Source organism: Neohortaea acidophila (genome assembly GCF_010093505.1).
Source record: "Neohortaea acidophila strain CBS 113389 unplaced genomic scaffold BDY17scaffold_3, whole genome shotgun sequence".
Lineage (NCBI taxonomy): Eukaryota > Fungi > Ascomycota > Dothideomycetes > Mycosphaerellales > Teratosphaeriaceae > Neohortaea > Neohortaea acidophila.
In genome coordinates, this window is record NW_022985512.1 from 1,221,867 (window position 1) to 1,236,316 (window position 14,450).

A 14,450-nucleotide genomic window follows, 5' to 3' on the forward strand; every position below is an offset into this window, starting at 1 on the left:
CACGCGCAGATAAAAGCTGGCACCGTCCGCCCTCCCACCCTACACACCCACTGCCAACCTACCACACACTCACCACCGCTGCCTCTGCCCTCCGCCATGGCCAGCACTGCCCATCACGACACCTCCCTCCCCGTGCGGAGCAGCACCAACACGACCGACGACGCCATCCCAGACGAAGATGCCGGCGAGTCCACCAAGCTGTTCCACGAGCGACTGCAGGCATGGAAGCACGCTTGTGGCTATCTCGAGGACTACGTCAAGGCCACGGAGAAGCTGGAGGCAGACATTAGCAAGGACTACGAAAAGTCAGTCCTCAAATCGGTCAGCAGCCCGCTCAAGGAGGGCCATCACTTTGTGAGTACCTTATTCTTTTTCCCGGCGCCCTCTCGCGTGCGCCGGCACAAGGCTGATACCCTCGACACAGCAACAGCAACCCGGCGGCGTTGCGGGCTTGTTCGAGAACCTCCGAACCACCTCGCAGGCCCTTTCCACCAGCCATGGCGAGACGGCAAAGGCCCTGAAGGGCTCGGTGCTGCCCATTTTCGAGCAACTGCACGCCGAAATCAAGAACAAGACGAAGGACCTCAACAAGGGCGCGGGCAAGGCGTCGAAGGCGGTCGACAAGGCGCGTAGCGACACGCAGAAGCACATCGACCGACTGGGGCAGCAAACAAGCAGCGCTGGTGAGGTCAAGGCTGCCGATGATCCATATGTCCTCCAGCGCCAAGTCTACCACCGCCTCCACAAACAGATCATCGAGGAGAATGGCAACCGAGACGACGTTATTGCCTGGCAAAACGAGTTTGGACGGTTTGAGGCCCACGTTATTCAGACTATGCAACAGGGGCTGCGCCAACTTCACCAAGTCATGGGAAATCAAGCCGATAACACTCGCACCACCTACGGGAATATCATCGCAACCTCCGATCAAATACCACCATCGGCTGAGTGGGATAGCTTCGTTCAAAGAAACAACAACATTCTCATCGATCCAAACGGTCAGAAGCGAAGCATCCAGCATGTTCATTTCCCTCACCAAGATCACCCGTCCACTCGCCCGCTCATCGCTGGATCTCTTGATCGCAAGACTAAATTGCTTAAGAAGTACGACACTGGCTACTATGTCATCACCCCGAGCAAGTATCTGCACGAGTACAAGTCTGAAGATGACTTCTCCGCGGACCCCAGCCCCGAAAATAGCCTGTATCTCCCGGATTGCCTCATCGGGGCTGTGGACGGGACCAAATTCAACATCAAGGGCAAGGACCAGAGCAAGGGCGTGTTGTCCAAGGTTTCGATGAGCCACGAATTCGCTTACCAGGCACGCACGCCCGAGGATGCGCGTAAGTGGCACCAGGTCGCTCTCAGTGTGTCAGGAGGCGCTTCGACTTCGGCACCCAGTAGTCCTACAGTTGCTGGCGGTGCGGCTTCCCCGACTTCTCCAACGGACGCGCAGACCACTGGCACGATCGGGCCGGCGGCTGGCTCGGCGGGGCATCCCACAGAGACTGGCCTTGGTGGTCACCCTGCGGGCACCGGCGTTGCTCATCCTGCAGACAGCGGGCTTGCCCCCTCCGGCAACACCGGCGCTGTCCATCCGGCAGATGGCGGTCTGGCTCACCCTGGGTCAAGCGGCACGGCCCACCCCGTCGACGGTGGTCCTGCTTCCTCGACGGGTCATACTACGAATCCAATTACCCAAACTTCACAGGCGGAGAAGAACGACTATGCACCGCTTTGATCGGTGAAGTTCAGATGAAGGGGCCCATGGACTCCGCGGTAGTTGGCATGGATTTGCGCGCTGTTCGTTCCGTACTGTATGTGGTGTTTAGTTTAATGCTAGGTAGTTTTTCAAGCGAAGCGTGTTTGTTTGCAACCGAGAGAAAATGTCCATTCGGTGAGGTGCCTGACAGCGCGCGCATTCTAAGTTTCGGCCGACAGCCACGAGGCAAGCCACAGCCGGGGGGGAGCCCTTCCACCCTTATCATTAGCCCGGGCTTGCCTGGCTGCTCTCACCACACCTGCTCTTTGAGAAATACATACTTGGAGCATGAGCCACTCCCTCACCCATGGCTCTTGCTGGCGAGAACGTGCGTAGTGGGCGCAGACCCGGGGCGAACATGGCTCAGATGTCGAGCGAGTCCGGCGTGCTCGACTCGGCGCGCCGCTTCTGGGTAAATGCCTCCCCTTCCCCCCAGCAGTGGCTGTTATGGAATGCAGCACCGAGACCCGCCATGCTGGCAGACAATGCTCCTCGATTGTTCTGGACCGCTGCTGACCCTCAGATGTAGCGAAAGAGTTACGCGGGCGACTACGTGGGCCTGGCGGCGCTATTCACGGGGTACATGGTGGTCAAGATGCTGGGAACGCCTTTTCACCAGACCTTTACCCTGAACGACGTGCGCATCCAGCACGAATACGCGCGGGTGCAGCGTGTGGATACTTGTGAGTCTTTTTTCCCATGAAGCAGTACACACTCTAAACCCCTGTCCCAGTTTGGCTATTCTTCTGTTCCGCCGGCATCCCACTCGCTTCCATCTTGCTCTGGACTCTCTTGTGGCGCCGCAGTGTTCACAAAGCCCACGTTGGCATCCTCGGGCTCGCAATTACCATTTTCATGACCCTCTTCCTCACCGACATCCTCAAAGATGCCATAGGCCGCCCCCGGCCCGATCTCATCTCCCGCTGCGAACCCGGACCCACCGCTCCGGCCACTCGGCTCGTCACCATTGACGTATGCACTCAGACCAACACGGCTCTTCTGAACGATGGCTGGCGAAGCTTCCCCAGCGGCCACTCCTCATTTGCATTTGCCGGCCTCGGCTGGTTGGCTCTGTTCTTCGCCAGCCAGACTCGCCTTTTCCGCCCGAGAGCCAGCCTACTCGAGGCTATCCTATCACTCGCACCTTTACTGGGCGCTGCAATGATTGCTATTAGTAGATTGGAAGATTACCGGCATGGTCCATTGGACGTCTTGGGGGGATCCCTGCTGGGAATCTTGGTCGCATGGTTCAATTGGAGAAGATACTTTCCTAGTCTCTCCTCCACCGAGTGTGACGAGCCGTTTGATCCACCCACCAGTCGCGGCTCGAGCCCGTCTGGCAGGTTCTCGAGGGTCAGAGACGAAGAAGCGGCACTCGAGGGAAGGGAAAGCTTTGAAATCGCAGACGACATAGGTGGGAGTCGACCGAGAGGCCCGTAGATGAGCCTGCATTATCTATACAAAGAGCGTGTGCTGCGCTTGACAACGCGTAGACATTCGCACGCTCTGTACTAAACATTACCAGCCGAACCATCGCTATGGTTCAGGCATCTCAGTAATCTTTGCGGTCTCAGCGGCTCCGCTCCAGATTCTTGTGCAAGACCTGTTCCTTGATGAACAGACTTGTAAAGGCAGCCAAGAGAGCGAAGCCCAGAACAACCACCCATACCCCTCTCAAGGCGTCTACGTAAGCCTCAATCGCACCATCGTGCCACCCGGGGGGCAAGTGCATGACCTCGTCTGGATTCTCTCGAATCCGTCGGATTTCGTCCGTTGCACCGGGTCGATCGCCGAATCGATTGAATAGGCCCGTTTTGAGGAGATTCTGGAATACTGCGCTGCCGATGGTGATGCCGATGGTGGATCCCGTCGAGCGGAACGCGTACGAGGCAGACGTGATGATGGCCTGGTACTTGTGGTCGACCGCGGCGATCAGCGAGATGAGCGTGACGGTCAGCATGGAGCCATACGCGAATCCGACCATGAACAGGTAAATGAAGGGAGGTACGTCTTCGACGCTGGCGTTGAACGTCGCGAGGATCAAAGAGCAACCTGAAATCATGATGACCTGCATAAGAAGGTTGAGCCAACGATATTTTCCAGTGGCGCGCATGAAGAGGCCGGAGCCCAGAGATCCAAGAGCGGTGCCGGCGGATTGTGGTATAAACAAGGTGCCCGCCCGCGTAGCCGAAACGCCCATGACGACCTGAAAGTAGATTGGACCGTAGTAGACGAGAGCGAACTGGAGATCTTCAGCATAAGTTCTCCACGAAGCGCTAGTCTCGAACGTACCACAGACATGGTTGAAAACCAGTTCACCAAACATGCCGCACTGACAGTCTGAGAGAGCAGTAAGTGGACGGGAATTATTGGCTCATGAGCAACACGGGCCTCCACGTAGACAAATGCAGCGAGAAACGCCATGCTGAGCGGCAGCGTCACCCACACCAATGGGTGGTTCCACGGGACTATGTTGCCGCCAGAATTCAGACCGAGCAGAAGCAGCACAAGGCTTGTCACCAGCGTAAAGACGCCCAGGAAGTCGACGCGATGGATTTTGTCCTCCTCGGTTTCCTTGACGGGGACGTTGATCATGACGCAGCCGAGCACTCCCCCGATCAGGATGAAGGGAACCTGGAGATAGAAAGCGTATCGCCACCCGAATCGATCATGGATGGCTCCACCAAACACTCCGCCTAGCCCCATCCCGGTGCCGAAGACGATGTTGCCCATGCCCTGCCACACACCGCGTTTCCGTAGAGGAATAAGATCCGACGCGACGAATGTGGAGATCGTATTCAGACATCCGCCACCGGAGCCAGCGACTACGCGCCCAAGAATCATCATCCAACCCGTCTGAGCAAGTCCGCAGATAAGGGTACCGGCGGCGAAGAAGATCGTAGCAAAGACAAGCCCTGCACGACGTCCATAGATATCGGTCAACTTTCCTGATAGTGGTTGAAAAGCGGCATTTGCGATGAGATAGCCAGACGCAACCCAGGAGTACAAGGTGCCGGATTCGAAGGAAGCGGTGATGGGTTTTGCAAGAGTCTGAGATTGTGTGCCAGTCAGCATGAATGCACCGACTTGCGTGCTGCGGCTGATGACATACAGCAACGATCGTGGCGTCGAGAGCCGCAAAAAAAGTGCACACCCAAAGACTCGACATGGTCAACAGCAGCTTGCGTGTATTTGGCTCATCGGCCACAGGCGTGGCGCCCACGTCATGTTCACGCCGTTCTTGCTCCGCTTGAGCTTCGAGTCCCTCGCCATCTCCGCCGGACTCTCCCAGTAAAGGTGTGCGTTCATCGCTGACGGGCTGCGGTGATAACACCTCTAAAGGGCCGTTCTTTTTCGCCATTAGCAATACCCAATGTAATCGAAATATATCCCCCGGCTTGTCGTGTTCACGGGATATGGTACGTCCTGCAGGATGCCGTGACGAGATGTAGTGGAGGCTCTCGCGGGTATTTGGAGCGACCCACTTCCCGCCGCGTCGTCCCGATCCGCCGCCCAGACTGTGACGTCTCGGGTCGAGAGCTCCCACGTGCGCTGTTGTTGCTGCTTGACTGCGGGCAGCATCGTCGCACGGCGCAGGCATGTAAGCCACGCGCAACACCCCCGACCGACTGCGAGGAGGATGAAATTTGCCAAAGAGCTCGATGACCATGCGATTCCGGAATGGAAGGCCTACTACCTCGACTACCGCGCGGCGAAGAAGAAGCTGAAGGCCTTGGGGAAGGCGGTGCGCAATGTCGACCGAGCAGCGCCTGGGACGGGAAAGAGTCCGTTTAGCAAGACAAACAGCGTTCGGGATGCGCCTGTGTTCTCATTCCTCCATCGTGGTCGCGATTTAGATGCCATCAAGGCGCCCGAGGAAGATCAGCAGCGCGCCTTGCGTACGAGTAGTGAGGCGCCCGGCTCAAGAGTGCAAGCGACGGACCCCGATGATGGAGCATCGAACGCTCGTACAATCACTGCACCCAACGAGCGCTCTGCGCTGCGCACTCAGGGCGAGCGCGAGGGTGCCCCACGCTTGGCCCGGTATGGTAGTATCATTGGAAGCCCGCCTTCGAGCGCGAGCCCATTACCCGACCTCACCCCGCAAAGGACACAGGCCTCCTTACTGGAATTGCCTGATCCCGCACTTGCTCCAACCGACAGCAAAGCCGCCTCAGGGACGGTCACAGGCCCACGCGAGGATGACAGCGTCAGTCGACCAGTCAGTCCTGGTTCGCCGGATGAGTCCATGCAGCAGTCCAGGCGCTCCGCTGCGACCAAAAGGCAGCTGGAGAACACTGGAAACGCATATGAAATAGGCCGACCCACCACAGCGTCGCACCCCACCCTCGCCAGGTATGGGGCATACTTCCTGCCGAAACGAACGGCATCGGCCCCCGATGTCAATCGTCCAGCCTTCCTACGAAGAGTCTTCCCGGGCGCGGGGACTCTTCCACCCAAAGCCGGTGCGTCTTCGAGAGCCAGACAGCCTTCTATGCGCTCTGGCAACGACGATGTTGCGCTCGAAGCATACCGCGAGGCCGATTTCCGACAGGCAGAGTTCTTGCATTTCCTTGACAAGCAGCTTGATAAGATTGAGAAGTTCTACCATATCAAGGAGGCGGAGGCTACGGAACGGCTTGGGGTGTTGAGAGAGCAGCTCCACATTCTGCGCAATCGTCGGCTCGAGGAGATTGTCGCGGCTGAACAGAGGCAGAGTCGGCACCATCATTCTAACGGCATCATGTCTTTTGCACCGGAGAATCTCCCGTGGGCAGGCCGTAGCGGCGAGGAGATGGAAGATCCCGACCAAAGCCATGGTGATGAGAATGGAGCGGCCAACGGTGCCGTGAAGGATTCGTCGCGCCCTCCCCATGGCCATCGGTGGGCTTCGGTAACGTCTCAGGTCGACAATGCGTGGGACAAAGTTCGCACAGGGCGCGTCGGCAAAACATCAAAAGCTATGGAGGAACTCGGCACGCCTTCCAGTACACGTCTCGACCCCGGCACGCAAGACTATGTCCGGCGACAGCCCAAGGAAGCGATGCCGCCTTACCGCGTGGCCAAACGCAAGCTCAAGCTTGCCCTCCAGGAGTACTATCGCAGCCTCGAATTGTTAAAGAGCTATACACTACTCAATCGGACAGCCTTCCGCAAAATCAACAAAAAGTTCGACAAGACGGTCAACTCGTCGAGTGGGGCCAAGATGCGGTACATGTCGGACATTGTCAACAAGGCGCATTTCGTCAGCAGCGATGTTATTGACCAACACATTCATGCCATCGAAGACCTCTACGCGCGGTACTTCGAGCGCGGGAATCGAAAGGTCGCGATCGGCAAGCTCCGCGGCAGAGTCTTGCAGGTAGGCGACTACACCGGGAGCTTGTGGCGTACAGGCCTCTTTCTCGGGTCTGGCATCGTGCTCGGCATTCAAGGCCTTGTCTATGGCTCCATTGACCTGTTTGATCCCGATCCGGTCTTCCGAATCCATTCCAGCTACCTGATGCAGATCTATGCCGGCTACTTCCTCTTCCTCTTGCTCGTGGGCCTGTTCTGCATCGATGCGCGCATCTTCGCCCACGGCAAAGTCAATTACCAATTCGTTTTCGAATTCGACTCCCGACACGTCTTGGATTGGCGACAACTGTCCGAAATTCCCTCGGTCTTCTTCTTCCTGCTAGCCTTGACGTTATACCTTAACTTCACCGTCCGAGCGGGAGGAGCGGACATGTACATCTACTGGCCCGTTGTCTTGGTGGGAGTCTCTTGCATTTTGATGCTTCTGCCACCCCCTCTGTTCTTCTGGGAATCGCGAAGATGGTTTTTGCAAAGTCTCTGGCGCTTGTCCTTTGCGGGCATATACCCGGTGGAGTTTAGGGACTTCTTCTTGGGCGACATGTTTTGCTCGGAAACGTACGCGATGGGGAACATCGAGCTCTTCTTCTGCCTCTACGCCACGCACTGGAACGACCCGCCCATGTGCAATTCGAGCCATTCGCGCTTGTTGGGCTTCTTCAGCACCCTCCCCGGGATTTGGAGAGCCTTGCAGTGTATCCGGCGTTACTACGATACTCGAAATTGGTTTCCGCACTTGGCAAATTGTGGAAAGTACACCTTCACCATCCTGACTTACATGTCGCTCTCGCTGTTCCGGATCAACAAGACGAACCAGCTGAAAGCCTTGTTCATTGCCGTGGCTGCCATCAACTCCATCTACACCTCTGTTTGGGACGTCATAATGGACTGGAGTCTCGGTAATGTCGGGGCCAAGAACCCATTGCTACGGGACGTTTTGGCCTTCAAGAGGCACGTGTGGTTCTATTATTTCGCCATGGTCGTCGATCCGATGCTACGATGCAATTGGATCTTGTATGCAATCTTCGCAGATGATGTGCAGCACTCGAGCATCATCTCGTTTGTAGTCGGCCTCTCGGAAGTATGCAGAAGAGGCATGTGGACGATACTGCGGGTGGAGAATGAGCATTGCACCAACGTGCGGAGGAATCGTGTTGTGAGGGATGTGGAACTACCCTATCAACGAACGAGCGACGAGACTTTGGGCGTGGATCATTTCGATGGGACGGGCGAGGGTGTGGAAGACACTCCGCCGCCAACGGGGGATGAGGAGAGCGCTTCAGCATCCGCGACTGCGCAGAGCACAGGCACCCAGCAACTCCCACAACTCAGTATACCATCGCCCGCGTCGCTACTACGACAGAGAAAGACGGCCGCATCCCCAATGGAATCGCCGGTCGCGCAGGCTCTGCGGCGAGTTGGAAGCACGTTGGCGTCTGCGCATAGCCAGGATTACGAAAAGAAGAGACGCCCAGTGCAGGCGATCCAGGAGGAGGAACGGGATAGCGATGATGAGGAAGAGGACGACGAGAACGAGAACGAGGCGGAAACGGCTGCCGCCGAAGAGCTCGAAGATCGGGCGAGATAGTCTTGCACATTGTTCCAGGCTGTCGTCTTGCACTACGTGGGTTCGTGACGTGCACTAGGGGGGATTGACGGAGGTAGTTTCTATACTCTGCCGCTCGGCTTGTCACACATTCAATATATTGCTCGCACTAGACGCCGCCGCTAGCAAAGTGAATCGCGCAACCGCCACCTGCCGCATCGAGCGCATCTCCCCGCGGCGCTGCTCGGGCCGCAAGCCGTGCGACCTGCATGAACCTTCAACCTCCACAAGCCATCCATCATCTGCATGTCAAGTAAGGTACATATCTGATGAGTTCCAAGCAGTTCAGGTGTCGCCAAGTCATGCTTTCTGTTCGGAGGCCTCCCTGGATCTCTGGCCAAGGGGAGTCATTGCTCGCATGAGTCTGCCGAAAAGCACACGTTGAGCGCCCTGCTCACTTCCGCCACACCGCTCAGCCGTCACTCCATTCTCTCACAGTCTGCACGGCATGCATGGCATAGACTTCCTGAAGTCCTGCGACACGAATGTGCGGGTATTGCAAGATGTCACGCAGACTAGTCTCGCCATTTTCGACCTTCAGCAGCCCGGCAATGATGTCGACACGCTTCACACCGCGCTGGCAACCCTTCGAGAGCATCAGATATTATGTTGTGTGATTGATCGACAAATCTGGACTTTTGGCCAACTGGATCACGACGTCGGCCACCTGCTCGATGCTCGATTCCGTCAGAGACCGGCGCCCCCAAGCACAATTTCCCAGCATGATCAGAGCGACGTCGCCACCACGCCGTCCGCCACCGAGGCGTTCCTGGACGCCGTCGAAGGCGCCATCTCTTTCTCTTTAGCCAAGCAGCTAGGAATGATCCGCCTCTGTGCATGGCGCTGGATTCTCCCATCCCTGGACGGAGAAGAAGGCTCGGGCACGGTGTTGCGCATGCACGCAAAGCTCGCCGACCCTGAAACTCTGCATATCTTTTACAATGTGAAGCCATGTCTGCTGCGCCCAGTCTGTGAGTCACAAACCCCCGTGCCGGTGGTGTTGGGTTGTTGCGGACTTCTCGCAAAACTGGCAACGAAGCAGTCGGCGGCCCCGGGGCAGGATGAAATGCAGTCTGATCGGCGGGTTGTCGCTGGACTACTCGCTACCACAGGTGTGGCAGCTGATCCCGATGAACTCTGGCTACCGGTTGAGGTATCGGTGCACGGCGAAGTGATGCTTACATCTTGGCCTGCTCGGTTATGCTTCACTGCTGCTTCGGAACCACCAGCACAACCACCCCTTGAAGACGGCGACAATTGGAAACAATGGTTTCCTTCCCCCGGCAAAGAGGGCACTGCTTACGAGGATCAGCTTTCCATTGCTGAGCAGTGGTTTTTCCGCGCCTCGGCTGGTGATGTAAAGAGCGGCAGTCCAGGCAATCCCACAGACGCTCTTCCTGGAGAGGCAGTCGATACTGTGGCGATGGCCGAGACACCAATGGCAACATCATCGCCATTCAATCAGCGCACTGCAGATCTCCAAGCCGCCATGGCTGGAATATATCCTACACCGCCAGATGGGCTTCTACCTGGCACTACCCCTTCGCAACACATTTCACAGCTCAGTGATGCCATACCAGAGGGCGAGGCGGTCGACTTCTCCGCCAGCATTGATGACCAGCCGGAGAGCAGCGAGGCCTTTGTACAACCAGCGAGGCTAATTCCATACCACTCAACGAATGAGGACCTATTTGGCGAGCTTGGCGAAATGGAAATGGGCGCAAACGAAGTTGGTGATGCTGACTTTGATTATTTCGACGAGCCGGATGACGTGCCAGTCGGAGAAGGTCCATCAAATCGCAATATGATTGTCGAGTCCCCGATTATGAACATCGATGCCCTCGTCGAGCCGACAAACGTAGTGACCATGTCACCAATGGAGACCCAATCTCCCGCTGGACCAGTCACCGGCGGTCATGCACACTCATATAATGAGACGCGTACCAGCGGGGGCCTGGAAAAAGATGACATGTCTGCTTCACTGCAGTCACCGCAACTGCTCCCGGCGACCGGCCCAAAACCTCTCAGCCCGTTTGGAATCCGGGAACGCATTCTACCGCCCCCAATCCCCGCCAGCGCTCAACAGCAGCTCAAGACCGACCTGAGGCGAAGTAGCTCTTTTGGCCCACTGGTCTTCAATGAGGCATTCTCTTGTAATCGCCATGACATCGAGCCTGTCACTGGTGGTGAACAAGGTGTTGCGCACCATGAGCAGTCTGACATTCGATTGCCGCGAAAGAAGCACAAGCGGCTTCGGCTTGCACGCAAGGACTCCGATTCAGGCGTGGATGGGATAGGGGAGATTGACATATCCGACGCGGATTTCAATCAAGACTCGTCAAGTACGAGTGTTGTTGACGATGACGAGAGACGTCCACCGAAGCTTCCATGGGACAACCGGGAGCGCAAGCGGAAGTCCGAGAACGATCACTCCCTCACACGCAGCAGCTCTTCGGCTGACGACGCTATGAGTGGAGGGAACGATGTCGACATGGCTGACATGGGCACCGCCCGTGGACAGCTTCACAATGGTCTTTTATTACTCGCGGCCACAGAGCAGGCGCTCGATTCTCAATCTTTTGATACGTTCCTTGAGACCCATACGCGGCGTGGGCGATCAGTGTCGCGGGCCGAATCATTATCACCAGTCGAGTCCTTTTATTCTCTTACCAACGAGGATATTGTTGCCGTCGCCCAGGTCGTCGCAGAACAGGCGACCGCAGCTTCTGTCACCTTGACAAGCGCAGATCAGTCTTCCACGGCGTCAGATCCCGCTTCTGCTGAGACTATTCGCATCTCCGTCGAGAGCGCTTTGTCTCTTATGCTCCCTGGTGCCGAGGACTGTGACGTTACAAGGATGGCATACGTCTCAGACAATGCTGCAAAGGCCTCCGCCAACAGAGCGCCGAGTACTCCGCACCCCCGCCCCTCTGCACGAGAGGGAACCCTGCAGGCTCCGAGCATCTTCCCACTCCAGACGCCCCACGTCCATGTCCAACGTGGAGCGGACACTTTCGATGTGCTACCTACGGCCCTGCCGTTCTGGAATGCATTGAGCCTGGGGCCTGCAAATGGGCCGAAGAATGCGAAAGTGATCTGCATGGTCCCTGATGTTGAGCCTCTCATAGGACTGGCTGCATCGTTCATAGACGACATGGGGAAGGTCTATGAGGGCCGTAAGTTGGGTGTGATGACCTCCACGGAGCGGAACGGCATACATGGTGCCGAACGAGGGGTCGTCACAGTGAAAACTCTCGATGAAGACTCGCCTGATCTGTCTGGTGTGCTGAAAGCTTACGCTACAGCTTCTGTAAAGTTGGGCAAGGCTCTAGCGAAAGGCAGAGATGCGGAGCTGGACCAGACCATTGTGATTTGCATGTTCAACCCCTTCGAAACCGACGAACGGTTGAAGCCATACCTGTGTGCATGCTACCAGCTTCTGCACAAGGCATACCATTCAGGCTCACATGCACCTCTGGACGCGACGAGCAGAAGCGATCTGTTGCTTCAGATTGTTTCCCTCTCCACGATTGCGTACCTTCAGGATATGGGCATGCCAGCTGGTGAGCATCTCATTCCCATGGCGACGTATATCTACGACAGGTGTCCTGCGTCAGGTAAGGACCTTGACAAGGCTGTCTCCCAATCCATACAATCAAAGACTGGAGCTCCGGCGATTGAGCTTGCAACGATTCCGCCCAAAAGAATTGGTTTCCAGTTGACCCCCGATCCACCTAGCGATATCTTGTTTGACGGATCCATTCTACACATCGCATACGCTTCAAGCAGAAACGGGCGCTGGCTGACGGCTTGCTGGACGGACAATACGTCGCACTACCAGAGAATATACTCGGCATCTCTCCGGGGCAGATCATTCCGGGACGTGGCTGCACATCTTTGGGAGGAGACGTGCGCGATCATCGCTGCGAAAGAGGTGACATGGCGTGTCTACATCGCAACGACTGGAGAGATCGATTCGAGTGTCGCCGCTTGTTGGAGAAAAGTGGTAACGGCCAAACCAAGGAAGCAAATGCTGCATGTGACGCTGGTGTCCGTCACTGATGACGATCTGGTCCAGCTCACTCCCGCAAGCACGCCAGACGTTTCCAAGTCGGGCATCAAAGTTACAACGCCAGGAGACGGATTCTCAACGCCGGCTTCGACACCGCAGACATCTACGTGCATCGCGTCTCCAGACCCGGGTGGTCAGACGAATGCGCCGCCAACTCCTGGGACGCGCGAGCCCACCAGCAACATTAGCGAGAACGATCCGGACGTTCAGTTGGTCGATTTGGCCGACGAGCATTGGGGAATGCTGCTGGCACCTTCGTTCAAGCCATCCCACTCGACGACGGCCTCGGATCCCGCTGTCAGCGGCCTTTTGATCCGCCGCGGCGATGGCGCTGACGTGCCGCTCGAAACGTTGAGTGTCAACTTGCATTGGGACATCAGGCTGCGTCCAAACAGTCTGATTGACGACGGTCCCCCGCGCCAGGTTGAAGCGAATCTTCGCGAGACAGTGAAAGCGTATCGGAGCCTTTCTTTAATGGCGAAGGTACGGGGCAAACCTGGGTTGATGCCTCTTCATATATCATCTACCCTCGCAGCTGCGCAGGATTTGGACCTACTATAGATCTTGAGAAGTGTACAAGAATCAACAATGAAATCTGTCGATAGCAGTCCTGGCCTGCGAGAGCGTGAAGTAGAATAAGTACTGTCCAGTGACTTAATTGTCATGACACCGTCAGGTTGTGGAGCCAATGGCTGTCGATACTCCTCCCTCTCTTGCCGCATTCGCCGCATTCGCTCTGCCTACCAAAGGGCGTTGTCATGGAGAAGCTGGTTCGTAGTGAACTAGATCAACCTGCAGTCGAGCGCGGGTCAGACTTCACAACACCTGTTTCGGGCATGCAATGACGATTGAACTTCCACTGGTCCTCGATCGTGCGCGATGGACAAGCGTGGGCGGTGGACGAACGCGGGCCAGAGCAATCACGTCCACTGACACATTTCTCCAAGCGTCGACCGTCATTGCAATGCCTCGTGCATCAGCTGACTGCACGTGCTCCTGCGACCATGACCACCCAGATACTGACGATTCAGTCATGCGCGCGTGCAAAAGGCATGCAAATACCAGAAACAAGCCAACTGCACAATTACCGGCTCGGATGACTAGATGAACGCGAAGGGCCAGTCCGTCCCGCTGATAGGTCGGACGAAGCTTCGATCAATCTAATCTAATCGTCCCCCACGCCCGCGTACCCAAGTCCCGTGAACTTCGGCTGCCCGCGACTCATGACGTCCCCGACAAATCAGCAGCGCGAGAGTCACGCGTGCCGGAGCAGGGCCCAAAGGCAAATCGCCCTTAGCGCGTGTCACGCAAGAGCAAGTGTTTCTTTAGCTCCCAACAAAAATTCACCCACCCTTACGCTCACACATTTACGGGCACTCGCCCTTTTGCTTGAGGAGCAAACTGCCCCGGAAGATGTCGGCCGTCGGCTGCTCCGTCCACCGTGCAAGTACATATGTAATCTATGACGATCACGTCTTATGTCGGGGAGATCACTCGCTCCGCATGCTTCCTCCGATTACCAGTGATTACCAACTTCCTACCCGAGTGCTTGGCGCCCTTCTTCATATCCATGATGTCTTAGGCTGTGGTTGAATCTGTCATTCTATGAGCCGCTCACTGTATCCCTCTGCTTTCGTCCCGTTCTTCGACCTCTT

The 14,450-nt window shown here is 56.6% G+C and overlaps 4 protein-coding genes across 4 annotated transcripts; 3 read left to right on the plus strand and 1 right to left on the minus strand.

Annotated features, from left to right (window-relative positions):
• The first annotated feature begins 35 nt into the window (after positions 1-35).
• Positions 36-1,921, plus strand: BDY17DRAFT_293550 (uncharacterized protein). The gene is made up of 2 exons (XM_033733003.1): positions 36-354; positions 425-1,921. Exons 1-2 carry the CDS (start codon positions 97-99, stop codon positions 1,739-1,741), a joined length of 1,575 nt encoding a protein of 524 aa, XP_033591983.1. The 5' UTR covers positions 36-96; the 3' UTR covers positions 1,742-1,921.
• Positions 1,922-1,993: 72 nt separating this feature from the next.
• On the plus strand, positions 1,994-3,231 carry BDY17DRAFT_293552 (phosphatidic acid phosphatase type 2/haloperoxidase). The gene is made up of 3 exons (XM_033733004.1): positions 1,994-2,174; positions 2,292-2,445; positions 2,496-3,231. Exons 1-3 carry the CDS (start codon positions 2,070-2,072, stop codon positions 3,200-3,202), a joined length of 966 nt encoding a protein of 321 aa, XP_033591984.1. The 5' UTR covers positions 1,994-2,069; the 3' UTR covers positions 3,203-3,231.
• BDY17DRAFT_293554 (putative major facilitator superfamily transporter) lies at positions 3,232-5,186 on the minus strand. Its single transcript, XM_033733005.1, has 3 exons — positions 4,875-5,186; positions 4,055-4,813; positions 3,232-4,004 (listed from the first exon to the last, which is right to left on the minus strand). Exons 1-3 carry the CDS (start codon positions 5,121-5,123, stop codon positions 3,333-3,335), a joined length of 1,680 nt encoding a protein of 559 aa, XP_033591985.1. The 5' UTR covers positions 5,124-5,186; the 3' UTR covers positions 3,232-3,332.
• Positions 5,187-8,859: 3,673 nt separating this feature from the next.
• BDY17DRAFT_293558 (mediator complex subunit 13 C-terminal-domain-containing protein) lies at positions 8,860-13,401 on the plus strand. Its single transcript, XM_033733006.1, has one exon. It carries the CDS (start codon positions 9,172-9,174, stop codon positions 13,354-13,356), a length of 4,185 nt encoding a protein of 1,394 aa, XP_033591986.1. The 5' UTR covers positions 8,860-9,171; the 3' UTR covers positions 13,357-13,401.
• The last annotated feature ends 1,049 nt before the right edge of the window (positions 13,402-14,450 follow it).

Coding starts and splice junctions, on each gene's coding strand:
- BDY17DRAFT_293558 (XM_033733006.1), top strand. CDS start 9,172: ATGCATGGCATAGACTTCCTGAAGTCCTGCGACACGAATGTGCGGGTA.
- BDY17DRAFT_293554 (XM_033733005.1), bottom strand. CDS start 5,123: ATGGCGAAAAAGAACGGCCCTTTAGAGGTGTTATCACCGCAGCCCGTC. Junction 4,814..4,874: donor TCGACGCCACGATCGTTGCT/GTATGTCATCAG, acceptor ACACAATCTCAG/ACTCTTGCAAAACCCATCAC. Junction 4,005..4,054: donor GGTTTTCAACCATGTCTGTG/GTACGTTCGAGA, acceptor GAAGATCTCCAG/TTCGCTCTCGTCTACTACGG.
- BDY17DRAFT_293550 (XM_033733003.1), top strand. CDS start 97: ATGGCCAGCACTGCCCATCACGACACCTCCCTCCCCGTGCGGAGCAGC. Junction 355..424: donor TCAAGGAGGGCCATCACTTT/GTGAGTACCTTA, acceptor CCCTCGACACAG/CAACAGCAACCCGGCGGCGT.
- BDY17DRAFT_293552 (XM_033733004.1), top strand. CDS start 2,070: ATGGCTCTTGCTGGCGAGAACGTGCGTAGTGGGCGCAGACCCGGGGCG. Junction 2,175..2,291: donor ACTCGGCGCGCCGCTTCTGG/GTAAATGCCTCC, acceptor CCTCAGATGTAG/CGAAAGAGTTACGCGGGCGA. Junction 2,446..2,495: donor GGTGCAGCGTGTGGATACTT/GTGAGTCTTTTT, acceptor CCCCTGTCCCAG/TTTGGCTATTCTTCTGTTCC.